Here is an 18,778-nt window from a genome sequence, read left to right as displayed (position 1 = left end):
AATATTTCCAAATAATAAGAAAAAAGTTTCAACTTAATTATTGACAGTCATACTTGGCTATGGGGAAACTACCAACATTTGCCTCTTTAAAAGTATTGCTACTTGGAGTTGGAAAAGCATATTCTGTTTCCTCGTTTCCTAACCTGCCATTATTCATTTTGGGCGGCCTTAAAATGTTTGTTCCTGATGTTTCAGTGCAGATAACGTGTGGCATGAAGGTATTCACCTGCTTATCATCCTCCCTGCATGCTTTCTCAGACTGGTGTCTGACTTTATTTGGCCTCATTCCAAACTCTAGATCTCTTTAAAATAGTTGTGGTTATTCTTCTCACTGTACATCACACAGAGACCTGGAATGTATCAGGGTTGTAGGATAAGAGCAAAGAGAGAGAAAAAAGACCAAAACATGTTCACAGGGGAAACTCATTCACAGATTTATAAATATATATAATGTAATATCGTTAAAGTCCAGTGGTATTCTATAACATATTTCTGTATGTGTGTAACACATTTCTCAATGGCTTTAGGTTAGTCATTAGTCTGTCTCAGCATGTTTTTTTTAGTTGACAGTGATGTGGTGAAGCTGTTGAAACTCTGATGAGACAGACGGATTACAAGTCTGGAAAACGGGGTGGAGGAAACTAAATGGCTGTTTTAATAGGTAGCGCTTTCCTCTCACATGCATACACACACACACACACGCACACGTCTGTTACTTGCAGGTGATGATTTCTCTTCAAAATAACTTTATTTTATACGTATGACATGGACGCACAAATCTTTCTTTCCATAGTCACAATCTTCAACAGCATTCATTTGATAAACAACTGATCCAGTGCATCGCAGCTCTTTCTTATAAATATTAAGTCCATTACTGATATTGATGTGCTTTTTGGTGTTTGAAGATGTACTCCATAAGAATTGAGATACATTGTTTCTAGCGGCCTCTTTGGCTGTAAGATGTAATTGCAGTTGAGCCTGTTCTTTCAGAACCTCCATCTTGTCAAAAAAACATTCTAGACCCTAATTCTGGTCAACCATCCCTTGAAATGGGACGCTCTTTGTCCCGTATTACCGTGTGAATCAAAAATAGTGCGTAAAATGTCAATAGAATGAATAAATAAATGGCGCTTTATAAGAACATTTAGGGTAAACTTATTCTCAGCATCTCCTGCTCTGTGACCAATGAGCTGACAGCACACTCACACACGAGTATGACGAACCAGCTCATCTCATTGGTCGAGGGACTGTTTCTTGCGAAGAAGATACCGGAAGACAACAAAGCAGCAATCGGGCCAGCCGGCCCCGCCAATGAGCTGTCCCTTATTTATCCTTCAGGAAGTTGACAACCCTAGCCCCCTATATGTTACCCGCTAAATCCATACACACACACACATACACACACACATGTTCCTATTTCACTCTTGACCTTACTACAAGCCTGATTCAGAAGTTGGAAGTTCTCGATTTCCGATTACAAGTGAACACAGCATCACCGGCAGTGACAGCTCAGCGAATACTTTGTTAAAAGGTCACCATTGTTTGAACTCACTCTTTGATAGATAGGAACTTCAAAGACAATTAAATAGTTGAAAATCCTTCAGAGTACATCTTTCAAACTGGCGTTTAATTGTTCCTTAAAAAGGTCTTCACTTAAATGTGTCAACTCCAAACCTGCCTGATGGTGTATGTGGACAGGAAAAGTGAGAACCCTGTCGTAAAAATGCACCCTTGGGGGAGTTCACGACCATGAGAGCAACAAAAAGAAATAAAAGGCATGGCTCCCTCTGTGATAGGAATTTGTGTCTGGCAGTGATTCACGCTCTGAACCTCCTTCCTTCGCTGACAAGCTCTGAAGATTTCACAGCTTCTTCCATTTATGGCTTTTGTTCCTTAAAACCGTTGTTTGCTCACTGCGCTTCATTGTGAAGTCATCTGTGGTGCGAAGAGCAGCTATACGAAGAGGAGCGACTACCCTTTCATCCTGCGTTACCTAGCCTTTTTTATCCCTGTGGCGCTCTGAGGTTTCTCTGTGGATTTGGCAAAGTCCTTGACGATCACCTCGTCCTCCCCCAGCCTCCTGACGCAGCGCTGGACCGTTCTTATGACCTTCTGTAACCTTCGGTCCAGCGCTAAGAGATGGGGCTCAGTCAGGATGGGCTGTAAAGGGTCTCCCTCCAGGGACTCTCCCATCACATCACTGAGTCTGAACTCTGGTCGTGCCAGGAGCTGGAGCCGCAACAGTGTAGAGCGCTTTATCCTGAGGAGGGAGAGAAGAGAAATTAAACCTTCTTTCAAAACTTTTTTGCTTCTTCCGGGGCGACAAGTGGCGCAGCGGTTAGAGCACCCGCCCCATGTAAAGAGGCTGAAGGTCCTCGAGGCAACGGCCGCGGGTTTGACTCTGATCTGCGGCCCTTTGTTGCATGTCTCCCCCCTCTCTCTCTCACCCCATTTCCTGTCCGTCCTATCTAATAAAAGGCTTGAAATACTGCCAAAGAATAATCTTTAAAAAACCCAAACTTTTTTGAAAAAATCAATGTTTAAAATAAATATTTCTTTTTATATAACAAATATAAAATAACAAATAAATGTGGAAATATAAAAGACATATAACAAAATGTGAAATAATAATGTGTTCACATTGATTCGTTTATTTCTTTTGGTTTATATTTATGTTAATATCTTTAAAATATACATTTATTTTTTTGGCATAAAATATTACTTCTACTATTGCTTTTACCTTCCCCTTTACAGAAATACATGTGAAAATGAATGAAAACTCTTTTATTTGTCTGTATATTTCAACAAATATATATTTAATATTTTATTTATTTCTCTTTACTATTAAACCTTGTTTTATTTATTTACATATTTAGTTTTATTTATACCTCTGAAGATTTAAACATTTATTCTTTTTTCATGGCACTCCAATGGCTCCATACCAGATTTCCTTTATTTCCGATTATTATGATTTTTCAGGTGGCATTTTTAATAATGTATACATCCAGTTTTGGCATTAAACCCTTCAAATGTGAATCCACAAACAAACAGCAGCATTACACTTACATGCAGCACTGAGACAGTGGAGCCAGGATAGACATCTCATCCTGAGAGTGCTTCCCAAACCTGAGCACAAGATGTGGTAAGGAAATGAAATCACAGCAAGCATCATTTTACAGTTATTTAATGCTCACATTTTCACATTTTGTCTCACCCTCTGGCATTGTCCAAATGGAGAAGGAAGCCTTCGTCACCAAATTTAGTAAAGATCTCGTAGTGATGTCTGTCCATGTTGCCTGTAACATAGGAACAAACACTTTTCCTGTAACATAGGGACAAACACTTTTCCTGTAACATAGGGACAAACACTTTTCCTGTAACACAGAGACTAACACTTTTCCTGTAACATAGGGACAAACACTTTTCCTGTAACACAGGGACTAACACTTTTCCTGTAACACAGGGACTAACACTTTTCCTGTAACATAGGGACAAACACTTTTCCTGAAACATAGGGACAAACACTTTTTCTGTAACATAGGGACAAACACTTTTCCTGTAACATAGGGACAAACACTTTTCCTGTAACATAGGGACACACACTTTTCCTGTAACATAGGGACAAACACTTTTCCTGTAACATAGGGACAAACACTTTTCCTGTAACACAGGGACTAACACTTTTCCTGTAACATAGGGACAAACACTTTTCCTGAAACATAGGGACAAACACTTTTTCTGTAACATAGGGACAAACACTTTTCCTGTAACATAGGGACAAACACTTTTTCTGTAACATAGGGACAAACACTTTTCCTGTGACATAGGGACAAACACTTTTCCTGAAACATAGGGACAAACACTTTTCCTGTAACACAGGGACAAACACTTTTCCTGAAACATAGGGACAAACACTTTTCCTAAAACATAGGGACAAACACTATTCCTGAAACATAGGGACAAACACTTTTCCTGTAACACAGGGACAAACACTTTTCCTTTAACATAGGGACAAACACTTTTCCTGTAACACAGGGACAAACACTTTTCCTAAAACATAGGGACAAACACTTTTCCTGTAACATAGGGACAAACACTATTCCTGTAACATAGGGACAAACACTTTTCCTGTAACACAGGGACAAACACTTTTCCTGTGACATAGGAACAAACACTTTTCCTGTAACATAGGGACAAACACTTTTCCTGTAACATAGGGACAAACACTTTTCCTGTGACATAGGGACAAACACTCTTCCTGTGACATAGGGACAAACACTTTTCCTGTGACATAGGGACAAACACTTTTCCTGTAACATAGGGACAAACACTTTTCCTGTGACATAGGGACAAACACTTTTCCTGTAACACAGGGACAAACACTTTTCCTGTGACATAGGGACAAGCGCTTTTCCTGTAACATAGGGACAAACACTTTTCCTGTAACACAGGGACAAAGACTTTTCCTGTAACATAGGGACAAACACTTTTCCTGTAACATAGGGACAAACACTTTTCCTGTTACATAGGGACAAACACTTTTCCTGTAACACAGAGACTAACACTTTTCCTGTAACATAGGGACAAACACTTTTCCTGTAACACAGGGACAAACACTTTTCCTGTAACATAGGGACAAACACTTTTCCTAAAACATAGGGACACACACTTTTCCTGTGACACAGGGACAAACACTTTTCCTGTAACATAGGGACAAACACTTTTCCTGTAACATAGGGACAAACACTTTTCCTGTAACACAGAGACTAACACTTTTCCTGTAACATAGGGACAAACACTTTTCCTGTAACATAGGGACAAACACTTTTCCTGTAACTTAGGAACAAACACTTTTCCTGTAACACAGGGACTAACACTTTTCCTGTAACATAGGGACAAACACTTTTCCTGTAACTTAGGGACAAACACTTTTCCTGTAACTTAGGAACAAACACTTTTCCTGTAACACAGGGACTAACACTTTTCCTGTAACATAGGGACAAACACTTTTCCTGTAACATAGGGACAAACACTTTTCCTGAAACATAGGGACAAACACTTTTCCTGAAACATAGGGACAAACACTTTTCCTGAAACATAGGAACAAACACTTTTCCTGAAACACAGGGACAAACACTTTTCCTGAAACATGGGGACAAACACTTTTCCTGTAACATAGGAACAAACACTTTTCCTGAAACATAGGGACAAACACTTTTCCTGAAACATAGGAACAAACACTTTTCCTGTAACACAGGGACAAACACTTTTCCTGAAACATGGGGACAAACACTTTTCCTGTAACATAGGAACAAACACTTTTCCTGAAACATAGGGACAAACACTTTTCCTATAACATAGGGAAAAACACTTTTCCTGTAACTTAGGGACAAACACTTTTCCTGTAACATAGGGACAAACACTTTTCCTGAAACATAGGGACACACACTTTTCCTGAAACATAGGGACAAACACTTTTCCTGAAACATAGGGACAAACACTTTTCCTGAAACATAGGGACAAACACTTTTCCTGTAACATAGGGACAAACACTTTTCCTGAAACATAGGGACACACACTTTTCCTGAAACATAGGGACAAACACTTTTCCTGAAACATAGGGACAAACACTTTTCCTGTAACATAGGGACAAACACTTTTCCTGAAACATAGGGACAAACACTTTTCCTGTAACATAGGGACAGATTGTTTCTGACGGTCAAATTTCTAGACTAGGAGGTGATGAAGTGGCATAAAATACCTGTGAGGAAGTCAAAGATGGACATGTCTATGATGTTGAGGAGCCTGTTTCCTGAGTTATAGGGATACTGCTGCTTTATGGTGTCACAGTAGAAGGGATTCACCTCCCACCTTTACAAAACACACACAGACATAAATGACATCACTCAAAAGTTTTGATCCAGAAACTGTTTTGGCCAGATGTTTGGAACAATTTGAGAAAACTCCGTCTAAAATTACCCCACAGTTAATTTAGATTTCGAGACATTATTATAATGATGAAACACGCTCAGCAGATTTATGGAACAAAACAGGATGCGGCTGCTGTTTGTCTGGTGCAAACTGACTTTATAGGGTACAGAAATAGAGGATGGTGTAAAAAAAAGAAAGAGAGGGTAAAATTAAACAAAGCACTCTTGCGCATCTTTTATCCCCAAATAGAAAAGCCTTTGACCAAATCATCCAACATGATTCAGCATCATCAGGATTTACGGGAAATCTGGAATTTTATTTTGAAAAATGTTCAATCTGACTGGACGCCACCAGCTGTCTCAACCACAGATGGATTATAGTCAGTGAAATAAAAAGTTGCACCGTGCTGTATCCATAACCAAACCATTTGAATAACATTAAAAGCAAAACCCTTTCTGAATATATGTGTAGGTCCAATTCAAGTATTGTTCAATAAAATATCTGTGTACAGAGGTTGAGGTCTTACTCCTCTTTTCCAGCGAAGGTGTAGGAGCGTATCCAGGGGTTGGGGATGGAGATGCGGGGAGCGATGCTGAGGCCTGGCAGGTAGGCAGACAGGGAGCCCTCCAGCAGGTCGGGGCCCCCGCACACCGCATATTCCGTCTTACACACGTACAGGCACTTGGCAAAGAAACATGTGTTGTTGGCTGTTTGGACACAGAGTGAAATGATTACATACATAATGAGTTTTATGTTAACATACAATGACATGTTGTTTGATCAGCTCTGTCTTTTCCTCCAACTGAAGAACATTAAACCAACATAACTCACAGTTAGGCTTAAGTTTCTGCGGATACAGTGTGTTGTTTTCAAAGATATAGGAATATAATAAACAGGTCACATTGCTGATGATCTTTTTCTAGACCTAATCAAATAGTTTTGTTTCATTTCACGCTAACCACGTGTTTAAAAGAGCAACCGTTTCTCTCAAAGTGGAATCGAGAATGCAGTTTTAATGTATGGGAAGATAATTTCCTGGGAGTCTGGTTCACACTCATGTCTGTCTGTTAAATATGATATAAACTGACAGCCAGGAGACAGTTGGCTAAACCTATTTGGCAGTAAAACGGGAAACAGCGTGAAACTAGACTCTCTCCGAAGATTAGAAAATCGGGTCCATGCCTATGTTCCCCCAGCCTCATGAGACTGTGGGAACCTAAGGTTGTGGGAACATAGGGCTGTGGGAACATGAGGTTGTGGGAAAATAGGGCTCTGGGAACATAAAAGGCTGTGGGAACATAGGGCTGTGGAAAATAAGGCTGTGGGAACATGAGGCTGTGGGAACATGAGGCTGTGGGAACATGAGGCTGTGGGAACATGAGACTGTGGGAACATAAGGCTGTAGGAAGATAGGGCTGTGAGAACATAAGGTTGTGGGAAAATAGGGCTGTGGGAACATAACGCTGTGGGAAAATAGGGCTGTGGGAACAAAAGGCTGTGGAAAAATAAGGCTGTGGGAACATGAGGCGGTGGGAACATAAGGCTGTGGGAACATAGGGCGGTGGGAACATAAGGTGGTGGGAACATAAGGTTGTGGGAACATAGGGCTGTGGGAACATACGGCTGTGGGAACATAGGGCTGTGGGAACATAAAAGGCTGTGGGAACATAGAGCTCTGGGAACATAGGGCTGTGGGAACATAAGGTTGTGGGAACATACGGCTGTGGGAACATAGGGCTGTGGGAACATAAGGCTGTGGGAACATAGAGTTCTGGGAACATAGGGCTGTGGGAACACAAGTCTGTGGGAACATAAGGCTGTGCGAACATAGAGTTCTGGGAACATATCGGCTGTGGGAACATAGAGCTCTGGGAACATAGGGCTGTGGGAACATAAGGTTGTGGGAACATAGGGCCGTGGGAACATGAGGCTGTGGGAACATGGGGCTGTGGGAACATGAGGCTGTGGGAACAAAGGTCTGTGGGAACATAAGGCTGTGGGAACATAGGAATGACCCCAAAAAATCCACCTACCAGCACCTCTATATCTCACTAATGAACATATTATGTCTTGTTTGTTTAATCCATTCAATTCAATTGCATTTCTTTCCTCTTAAGACCACCTGTTCCAATCTGTTAGCTTCATACTTTGTGTGCAGACATGAGAGTGGTATCAATGTTTTCAATTAGAACTTGGTATAAAATGTCAACTATGCCTTTAGAAAGAGAGCTGCTGTCTTCTTTACCTGGCGAGGTGAAGAAGACAGCTCGTAGGTCTTCGTTGTGCGTAACTTGGAGGACTTCTCCTGTGACGTTCACCAGCCTGCCAGCCACCGGCGGGACCCTCCTGAAGTCCAGGATTCTTAAAATAATAAATTGACAAGAGGGTTTTTTTGTTTGATGACGGGTTTACGGTTCACACAGTTCATTCTTACATAAGTGTAATGTAAATGTAATGTTAACCCTGTCAATATTAAGATATCCTTATCTCTGTCTCCTCGCCTCATTTCACAGGAGCCTGCTGTTCATTTCCACTGATTCTTATCAATGAATGTACCCTGCTCACAGTCTCCATGCTGTGTAATTTAGCTCACTCTGTTTATATACACTATCAAAAGCTTATACCTCCCTCGAGGGTCATATTTCAGTCTCGCAAACAGTGATCAACCAACAATCAGTGTGCGAAACTGGCTCTTTCTCAAATCATTGGTATTCCTCTACTGCTGACTGCTAGTGATGATGATAAGGTTTGGCAGCCAACACAGACACAACAGAGAGACACAACACACCGCCACGGTTTCAAATCACACCGCCATAAATTTAAAAAAAAAATAAGAGAGAGCTGAGAAATGATCTGTCTCTTTGTGTTTGATGACAGAAGATGTTAATAATTACATTTTAAAGCCTAATAGATACTTAAAATACGAACAAAATATATAGTTGTTTTCTGTCTTGTGTGGTGAAGCAATGGCTTATTATGTGTGGCCTCTTAATGATACTGTCTAGCTCAGATGACTGTGTTTGACGGTGAATCACCTCATCTCAGCTCATGTGCAATAACAAGAGTGTGTGTGTGTGTGTGTGTGTGTGTGTGTGTGTGTGTGTGTGTGTGTGTGTGTGTGTGTGTGTGTGTGTGTGTGTGTGTGTGTGTGTGTGCGTGTGTCTGCAGGTTTATCCTCATCAGCTAGTGTGGAAAACCTGAGCAAACCTGTTGTTATCTTTGCATAGGGCTGGTGGTTTATGTGTTAGCTGCCACATATGTCGTTTGAATTTATAACTATAATTAGTTTGAGACCATTTAGGACTGCTTAAGATTACAATCTAATTGAATTATTGCTCCTCTCAGACACAATAAAAGCTATATTAGTATGCTAACGTTTGTCAATTAAAGCTGAGGCTGATGGGAATGCCGTTAGCATTGCAGGTATTTTTGACCTGATGATGGTGCTACAGTAGATGAAAAGTCAGAGGAGACCAAAGTCAGTAGGATTTTTCCTCTGGGCACCATAAATGTCTGTACAAAATTGTTGAGATATTTCAGTGCCAAGCCTGGAGCCATGCTGCTTAAAAAAATGATGTATAAGTGATAACTAAGTGTAAATGTGTTTTTCAGCTGGATGTTGCACTGCTATTCACAGCACTAGAAGACATTAATAACAAATTTTGACTTGCTTTTTTACGTCATGTCTTTAGTTTAACATTTACATCACGTATAGTGCCTTTGAAATAAAGGGCCCACAGAAAAACATTTGTTGCACTTCAGTATGCACCAGAACCATAACTCTGGCCAATAAAATGACAGATGTGCAACACAGACTAAAATTACCCCTAAGCACCACTGCAGCATACATTCACCGAAAGACCACTTAAAATACACATGCACAGTGCAACGGAGATGGCAGATCACAACTTTTAGAAACAGTTAAGTGATGATTAGCGTTATGAGTGAGGAGGAAGAGGGCTGCACCTGTCCAGGTGAAAGGCGGCAATCTCTGCATTGTGTCTCTGCAAATCAACAAAGTAGAAAAAGTCCTCTGGGGTCTCCTCGTCCCTCTGCTGCCTGACACACAGGCACACACACACACATGCACACACACACGCACACACACACACACACACACACACACACACACACACAAACACACACACACACACACACACACACACACACACACACACACACACACAGACACACACACACACGCACGTTAGTGAGTATATAATCAACACAACAAATACTATCATTTAACAGATTATAGATGATATATCATTACGCAAATTTGCAAAAGACATGGCGTGAGATAATGCATGGCAATATAATGTATATATGTTTAAAATGGATTGCAGAACCACAGTGCTGTACTTCACATTTTGGCCACTGATATAAAATCCATTGATGGTGTTTGATGTAAACTAGGGCTTCAATCAAATGTGGATTCAGTCCTCACCTCATTGGTTTGAACATGGCTTTAGCAAAATTTTGCATCTTCAGAGCCAGTTTCAGGTGATGTCCGCTGGGCTTCACAACTAGAGCAGAGAGATCGAAAGAGAAAGAAACATTTCCATTACATTATGTAGTAAACACGGAGCACCAGGTAACTGAGTCAGTATTTGTTTTTTTAGCCTAATGCCCCAGAGGCTGGAAACACGGGTACACTTTCTAGATCTGCCAGTTCCCATGTGATAAAGTAATTGGGGGTTGGTCACACAGCTTGTGTTCTGCTCTCTCGGCGACATGCTTTCCTTTTTCTGTGACTGTCTGTACATTATGTCACAGCAGTAGGCCAGACTAACCACACATACGCCCTCTCCCTGCTGCGCTCTGTGAAACTGTTAATAGTTTACAATCCTATAAGGTTTACAATCAGTACTGGGTTTTTTTTTTCTGGAACTGAATCAAACAGGACCAAACTGGCGTAAACAGCCTTCCTGGATGATGAACACTCGTTCTTTGGTTACTGCAATAATGAGAATGTCCTTTGAGGTTAAATTTAAACAGACGGTACAAGATTGTTTTGTTGCATTTCTTCTTGGCAGTAAATTATGTTTGTGTGGTCAGCCACTTCACTGTGCTGTCGAGACACATACAGAATAGACAGCAGTACAAAAAAACATGTTTTTCTGATAATTTGTAAGAGTGAAAACTAAAAAGTGAGATTTCCATGTTTTTTTAGTATAAAGCAGGTGGAGGTGGTAGACTATATAAGTACTGTGAAAATATCAAAACACTCAATCCACAGAGAAATGCACATGTATTCTGAAACTGTGATTTTAAATGAGCCGTCAGGACGTCTGTGCGGTTGTGATGTCACAAACAAAATATTTTCATATTAAAGCATGTATACATGTTCTAGTAGGAAGCAAGAATGTGTAAATGAGCACAATATGGGGCCTTTAATGTTCATATTTCTACATGAAAAAGTATATTATGGCTTTACACATGAATTTGTTTGCAAACAACTAGCTACATAACTACGACATCCACCATATATGCTAGTTTTTCAGCAATAGCATCCATTAAAAGTAGCTTTGTCTGTTACTTTTTCCATTCATTATCCATCCACAGGTCTGCAGTTTTGGCTTATGTGCTGCTCAGAGGTAAAGTTGGAGATGAGAGCGTAGGTGGTGGCTGGTGTGTAGGTTGAAGCCTGGAAACATTGGCTTCTCTCAGAGCATGCAGACATCAAACATTTAATTAAGAACTCTGCCTTTGAACACAAACACTCCTGTTTTTTTGCCCCAGAGCAAGTGTCTTACACAGACAGACAAATCTGGATTTTGATGCCAAAAACAAAATCCTCATTATCACAAAAGCAGCAGTGTGTTTGTCTCTGACAGTACCGCCAAGCGCAGAGACAAACAACGAGGGATGAAACAAAGGGGCCAGTCAGAAATTGAACACTCACGCTGTTACACGAAGTACATAAAAGAGCTACACGACATGACACAAAATCAAATGCCAAACAGATATAGAAGACCATACCTTGGGTACAATCACATGCTCCCTTTAGGGCCTTCTCGTCTTGAGTGTAATCTGTAAGAGATGGAGGTTTGTTAGTTAATAATTGATTTATATATTATTAATTTATATTTATAGAACGTTACGTGTTGCATTTTAATGTCAATGATTCATCATCACAATGACCTCAACACTATGGCACAAAACCAGAAGTAAAAACAAGTGGTGGTTACCAATTAATGTACACAGAGCAATCCAATTACTTTTACACTGGCATACAGGTATTCTTAATCCCATCCATCCATCATCATGCATCCATCCACCCATCCTTCTATCCATCCATCCATCCATCCATCCATCTATCCATCCATCCATCCATCTACCCATCCATCCATCCATCTACCCATCCATCGATCTATCCACCCATCCATCAGTCCATCATAATCCATCCATCTACCCATCCTTCTATCCATCCATCCATCTATCCATCATCCATCCATCTACCCATCCATCCATCCATCCATCCATTCATCCTTCCATCCATCCATCCACCCATCCGTCCATCTATCCTTCCGTCCATCCTTCCATCCATTCATCCACCATCCGTCCATCCACCCTTCCATCATCCATCCATCATCCATCCATCATCCATCATCCATCCTTCCATCCATCCATCCATCTACCCACCGTTCCATCCATCCATCCATCCATCCATCCATCCATCCATCCATCCATCCATCCATCCATCCATCCATCCATCCATCCATCCATCCATCCATCCTTCCATCACCTGCACTGATGATCGTCATGCTCTGCATTTCTTTGAGGAGTTGTGGGATAGCATCATCATCACGGGAATACAGAGCATAGCGATTTATTCCCAGGTGGAACTTCAGCCAGCTGGCGTCATGGTCAAAGGTCACTTCATGTTCAGTCACAGTGATGTTGGAAACAGCCGCTGCCTCACTGTAGTGTTTTATATGTCTGAGGAGTCAGAAGCCCAACAGAGATTAACAGCTGGAAATTAATACATGTGATATTACAACTTTAAAGGCTCCATATTATGCACATTTTCAGGGGGATACTTGCATTTTGAGGTTTCTACTATAACATGTTTAGATGCTTTGATGTTAAAAAAGTATTCATTTGATCGGTCTCGGTATGACCTCGACCTGCTTTATAATTTAAAAAAGACATGGAAATCTCCCTTTTTATGACAACATTTAACAAAAGTTAGGATTATATAATGTAATGTTCTAACTAGTTTTGAATGCCATGTTACATAAACAGCAGTTGAGTGAAATAAACCAGCTGTGCTCTTGCTAAACCTGGGTTGTCAAACTTAAAAAGAAAATCCACTCCTTGGGGATCACTTCTTGCAGCGTTTGTAAAGGCAGTATTTTAGTTTGGAAAGACCAAAGATTTGGGGTGGTACTTAGTGCCAGAAATCCATGGCAAAGTGCATTCAACAGGTTTTCTAAGAAACAAGAATGTGTTTGAAATTAAGAAGGAGACATTTGTTGAATTCATTACACACTCACACTCACACTTACACCGACTTTCATAACTTGTTTTATTTGCCCGTTTCCCCCTGCAGTCCAATTCTGCATTCACATACAGAATTTTATTAGTTGTCTTATGGGTTCTTTATTGTTTTTAACAGCAGTTGCAACAACACTTTGAATTTCCACAGCCTCCTTTCCTCTCTGCTATACTTAAACCCTGAGCAACAATAATCTGAGACCAAAACAAATACGTCTGTGGTGAGAGCTGCACCACATCGCCAGAGCTGACCGCACTGAGTGGGACGGTCATCTCCAAACCCAAACAAACTCCATGACGGGCTGCAAAAAGTGCCGAGATAATCAGCTACGGTCTATAAATATGAGCCATCAGTCACCCGGCAAGCTGAAGAAACACATCAAGGAAATCAGGACAATGGACAAGTGCAGACCACAGAGTTTCACACAAGCTAACAAAGAGGAAGGGGGAAATGTTTGCAATGTGCCAGTAAGAATAAACCGGTTACAGGTTGAGGAGGATATCCTTTTATGGCATGCAAATAAAACCGGTTTTCACTGTGCATGTGAGCAATCGGAAAGATCTCATGGGTGTGTTTGTTTTAGTGTTAAGATCTGCAACAAGCGTTTGGGGCTATTCATTGTTTAGTTTATAAAAAGGCAGCAGAGAGAGGAGATCCATTGCTCATATTTCTTCTTACTTTCCACTGCGAGAGCCCAAAATCTGTATCTCTCAGAGGGAGTGTTGGGATAGACAGACAGCCTCACGAGCCAAAGTCAGCTATGGCTCCCACAGATTAAGATGGGCTTTAGCGGTTTTAAATCCTTGTTTACCTTAAAGAAAGCGTTCCAGATGCGAGCTCTCAGGGTGACATGTTTGGGTGGCGCTTTTCTTCCACCGGCCTACTTGACACAGGACTTTTTTTATGATGCGCAGAACTGTCTACACATCCTTATGTCTGTTTGTGGGTGTACATCTGTTGTCATGAACAAATGCACAAGTGTTTATGTGCGTCTGCGGTGGGTTTGTCCGTGATGTCAGTGACCCTGCCCTGTGACCACATTCAAGCCTCAACGTGTCCTTCCAGAGTGAGTTATCAACCAAAATGAACACGCTCCTCTTTCACAATAATGTTGAGCAACTGTGTTTACTTAATTATCAGCAATTGTAAAATCAGTTGTACCTTGGACAAAATAAGCTATGTCTATATATGAATTTAAAAACCAAGTAACTGACCTTTCCCAGCGTGACACCTTCTTCCTGTAGTACTCCATCAGCTGCTCCGCCTGCAGCAGCCTCTCCTCCATACCCGGCGCCGGAATCTGAATGTTGTACAGAGGGTGAGCAAACAGCCTCCCCAGCTTTGAGCCCCCATCAGCAGGTTCAGATGTGGTACTATCAAGGGGTGGTTCAAAAGTCCAGTTGGAGAGCCGCGGGGTGGCGAGTCCCCCTTGCATCGGAAGGCTGAGGTTGTCTGGACCACATGGGCAAAAGTGTCCTGAACCTCTGCCCACTCTCCGCAGCTTTGGCAAGAGGATAAAGTAGAGGTCAGCAGAGAAGATGGCTGTGAGGGCTACAGCCAAGAAGAGACGGTTGCTCCTCATTATTGAAAATGAGTGGGGGAAAAAAATGTAGAAAGAGAAAGCTAAAGAAAGTCCTGACTATGTGCTGCTCCAGGGAGTGCGAGGCATCACTTGTAGGCTTCCTCCGGTCTCCCACACAGTCAGCCAGGCAGAGGTTGGTCCAAGTCTGTCTCTTTCCCTTTTCTATCTGAGTCTGTGTGCTTGCAGTCTGTTCCTTCCAGCCTCACTTCTTCTTCTTATTCTTCTCCTCCTCCTCCTCCTCCTCCTCCCTTGGCAGCGACTGAAGAAAGAGCTGAGCCGAGAGCGAGCATGTGTTTGCAACAGTCGCTGACAGTTTGGCTGCTTCCAGGGACCTGCTGCTCTGAGGACGAGAGAGTGAGTGTGTGTGAGAGAGGGTAGAGAGAGGGAGCGTGTCTATGTGTACACTGTGGGTGTGTATGTGCAGGTGTGCACACAAGCATCAAATAACTGGTTAGAGAGCGAGTGCAATGAGTGTATAGAAAACACACACTCTCTCTCTCTCTCTCTCTCTCTCTCTCTCTCTCTCTCACACACACACACACACACACACACTGAAGCAGAAGTCCTTGGGAGCAGGAAGGGGTGGAGACATTTCTTCTTGTCACAGCCGATCTGAATGAAAGCACGTCCAGCTGGCATGATGCAATGCATGTTTGTGTACAACTGGAGGTCCAAGTCCATCTTTCATTCAGGAGTGTGTGTCTGTGTATGTAAGCCTTCCTCCCCAATGCTCTGACAGGGGGATTGTGTGTGAGTGAATGTTTTTCAGGTTGTAAAAGTGTGTGAAGTCTGTGTGTGACTTGCCTTGACATCCCAAGAAGGCGTGGGGACAAGATTTCCGCTCCCTCTGTCATCTTCCAGTCTCCTTCGCATTAAGGAAAAAGTCCACTTTCACTCATCCCTGCTTCAAACTTCCATCCTCTTTTCTACCTCTGTCTTTCCTTCTCCTTTCCTTTCTCCTCTATTTCTCTTTCCCTTTTCCGCCACAGACATCCAGTCTGTTACGCTCCAGGCAAAAAATTCCCAGCTGCACTCTTCTTCCTGCTGCAGTTCCCACATGTGAATCCCTTCGCCTTTCTCCCTGTCACACAGATCTGCAGAGAGACGCGAGCTCAAAAAAGGTAAAGCTGGGGGGGAAAAGATGCAAGTTCTTGCACAACTTCAAATGAGGAAACATGCAAAGAAAACTAGAACCTCCCCTCGTTCACAAGCCACCTTTTCTTTACTCTCTCTCTCTCTGAGTCCTGTGAAAACATACAGTGTATAAATTACCACTGCTGCTTGTTGCTCATTACGGCTCTAAAAGCCCTAAGCAGCTTTATACTGAAGCAATGAAGACTTCACAGGGCATTTCCCAGCCTGCATCTGTACTGTTGTGGTATTTTGGAACATCTGTTGTTTGTGTGTGTTTGTGTGTGTGTGTGTGTGTGTGTTTGTGTGTGTGTGTGTGTAAAAGGAGTAAAATTACGTACAAGTGTCTGGTAGTTGTTCTCCAGGGTGGTGAGAGAGGTCTTTGCTGATGTTAGAAATCTGTGAAAGGAATCTTTAATCTGCCATTTAGCCAATTTGTAAAAGAGCTTCTGTTTTGCATCAAAACACACACACACACACACACACACACACACACACACACACACACACACACACACACACACACACACACACACACACACACACACACACACACACACACACACACACACACACACACACACACACACACACACACACACACACACACACACACGGGTGACTGCATCCCGTAAGGGTTTTTCAAAGAACACAGCTACATAAACAAAAAGACATTTTGTTGTTCTTTTGACCCATGCAAGATGTAAAAATGATCTGCTCTTAGACAAGCAGAAGCCACATTTTTCACAGCTGAATGCATCTTCCATTTTAAGTTTCTGTCAATTGTACATGGTCTTTTTAAACTGTATTTTCACACTGACAAAAAAGAAATTCCTCAAACCAAAGGTCCCACTGTCATGGACAACTAACTGAGAGATCTATAAAAATGTAATTTTGTTTTTATTCCGCTGCAAAAAACAAGATAAAGATAAATACTTTTGTTTGAAAATGTCATCACCTGTGTCAGACTTTTCTGACAACACAACACATTTCAGTAGCACTATGTTACGTCTTACAGATGCCTCAGGGGGCAAAAGTGCAGTCTCCATGACTTTCCCTGTTTGTTCCAGCTGTGTCTGTTTGTATTTATCCCAGAGAAACAAACTGGAGAAAGGGCTCTGTGCTCACTTCCTCCCCCATCCAGACCGACGCTTAAAATAACCCGGTTTTTCAGGATGAGCGGGCAAGCACATGCAAAGAAGTCGCAAAATTGAATATGGAAAGAAAACAAGCGAAAATAGGCCATTGAGTATTGTGTCGCAAATTTGTGCAATTCAGCAGACCCGTATGTAGCCTACTTAGGGTTGAGTTGAGATAAATGGTTGAGATGGCTCAGATGTCTGTCTGTTTGAATGACTCAGAAGTCTCAAATATTAGGACACTGCTGATAAAAGCTTTACAACAATAAGGGTATTGTGAAGCACAAATACAGTCACATGTATGGCCTGAAATTTTAAAGCAGTAGTTCACCAATACGGTAGATACCCTTAACTTAGCATAGCTTAGCATAAACTGGAAACTAGGGGAAACAGCTAGCCAGGCTCTTTCTGATGGTAACAAAATGTTGGGTCTCATCTGGCTGCCTGGCAACCTCATGGTAACAACAATACTCCAGGGAGTGTGACTGCACCAAGCAACGAAAAAGCATTGAGCATTATGTATGAAGCTAACAGGTACTTACAGTTAGCATAAAGGCTGGAAGTGGAGGAAAACATGACAAGTTGTGAGCTTACATCTGTGTTTGTAAGGATTAAACAAACATATAATGTGTTAAGTAGCTGGTTTTAGAGATGCTGGAAGGAATATTATTTACCTTAAGACAGACCCAGGCAAACTGTTTCCAGTCTTTATGCTAAGATAAGCGAATTGACTATCATACTTTGCATACAAACAATGTCAAAACTATTCCTTTAAAGAAGAGGTAAGTAAAAGATAGACAAGAATCAGTTTAGAATGAAGGAAACACAATAATAAATACACTAAATGAAAACATGGAGCAGTGTTGCCTATATTGCAAGTTGCCAGTACAGTATTTATTTGATATATTTAAACAGACATATTCAATATACAGTGTCAAGATGATTTTATGAAACACAGGAACGCAGAAAACCAGCATTCATGTCTGCACCTTTGTTTATATCTAACTGGACAGGCAGGGAGCTCACTTTTCCTTCCAGAGGCTGTGAGAGGAGCAGAGCTGAGCCTTTTGCTGCAAGTCAAACACTGATACCACAGCCGGGGGATTGTGGGTAAATCCTCAGTGGAGGCATCACCTGGAAAAAGAGTTAAAAAGAGGAAAATTTACTCTTTTTTAGCTTCAGATTCAGAAAACTATTTTCATAAAGATGGAGCAGAGTTTAGAGAGCATCATCATAGAAGCCTGTCAAGCAGCAAGAGGAATTGGTGGAAGTGTTTTATACTTCCACTCAGTGGTCAGTCCACATAAATTGGCAGCTATGTTAATGCACATGCCGTAAATGCAGTGTGTGCCAGGACAACACAATACAAAGGGACAAGGTCACAGTGAGGAGATGAAGACGGAGAGAGGACAAAGAAGCTCAACAGAGAGAGAGATCAAGAAAAAGATTTAGAGCAGTAAAGATAAACAAGAAACAAGAACAAGAGGAGGTGGG

At 41.6% G+C, this 18,778-nt stretch overlaps 1 protein-coding gene across 1 annotated transcript; it reads right to left on the bottom strand.

The window, feature by feature from the left end:
• Positions 1-839: 839 nt before the first annotated feature.
• Positions 840-15,226, bottom strand: fam20a (FAM20A golgi associated secretory pathway pseudokinase). Its single transcript, XM_083932471.1, has 11 exons — positions 14,647-15,226; positions 12,680-12,873; positions 11,914-11,964; positions 10,379-10,457; positions 9,898-9,990; positions 8,177-8,292; positions 6,458-6,638; positions 5,762-5,871; positions 3,215-3,296; positions 3,067-3,126; positions 840-2,260 (listed from the first exon to the last, which is right to left on the bottom strand). The coding sequence occupies exons 1-11, from the start codon at positions 15,012-15,014 to the stop codon at positions 1,990-1,992; spliced, it is 1,605 nt and encodes a 534-aa protein (XP_083788597.1). The 5' UTR covers positions 15,015-15,226; the 3' UTR covers positions 840-1,989.
• Positions 15,227-18,778: the final 3,552 nt, after the last annotated feature.

Source organism: Echiichthys vipera (assembly GCF_963691815.1).
Source record: "Echiichthys vipera genome assembly, chromosome: 18".
Classification (NCBI taxonomy): Eukaryota; Metazoa; Chordata; class Actinopteri; order Perciformes; family Trachinidae; genus Echiichthys; species Echiichthys vipera.
This window is presented reverse-complemented; position numbering and strand designations above follow the sequence as displayed.

Bases quoted from the DNA above. Each gene is read 5' to 3' on its own strand.
- fam20a (XM_083932471.1), bottom strand. From the start codon at position 15,014: ATGAGGAGCAACCGTCTCTTCTTGGCTGTAGCCCTCACAGCCATCTTC. The intron at 11,965-12,679 runs GTGATGGAAGGA...CATCTCTTACAG, and splicing joins CATGACGATCATCAGTGCAG to ATTACACTCAAGACGAGAAG. The intron at 6,639-8,176 runs GTAAAGAAGACA...GTGTCCAAACAG, and splicing joins TGTCTTCTTCACCTCGCCAG to CCAACAACACATGTTTCTTT.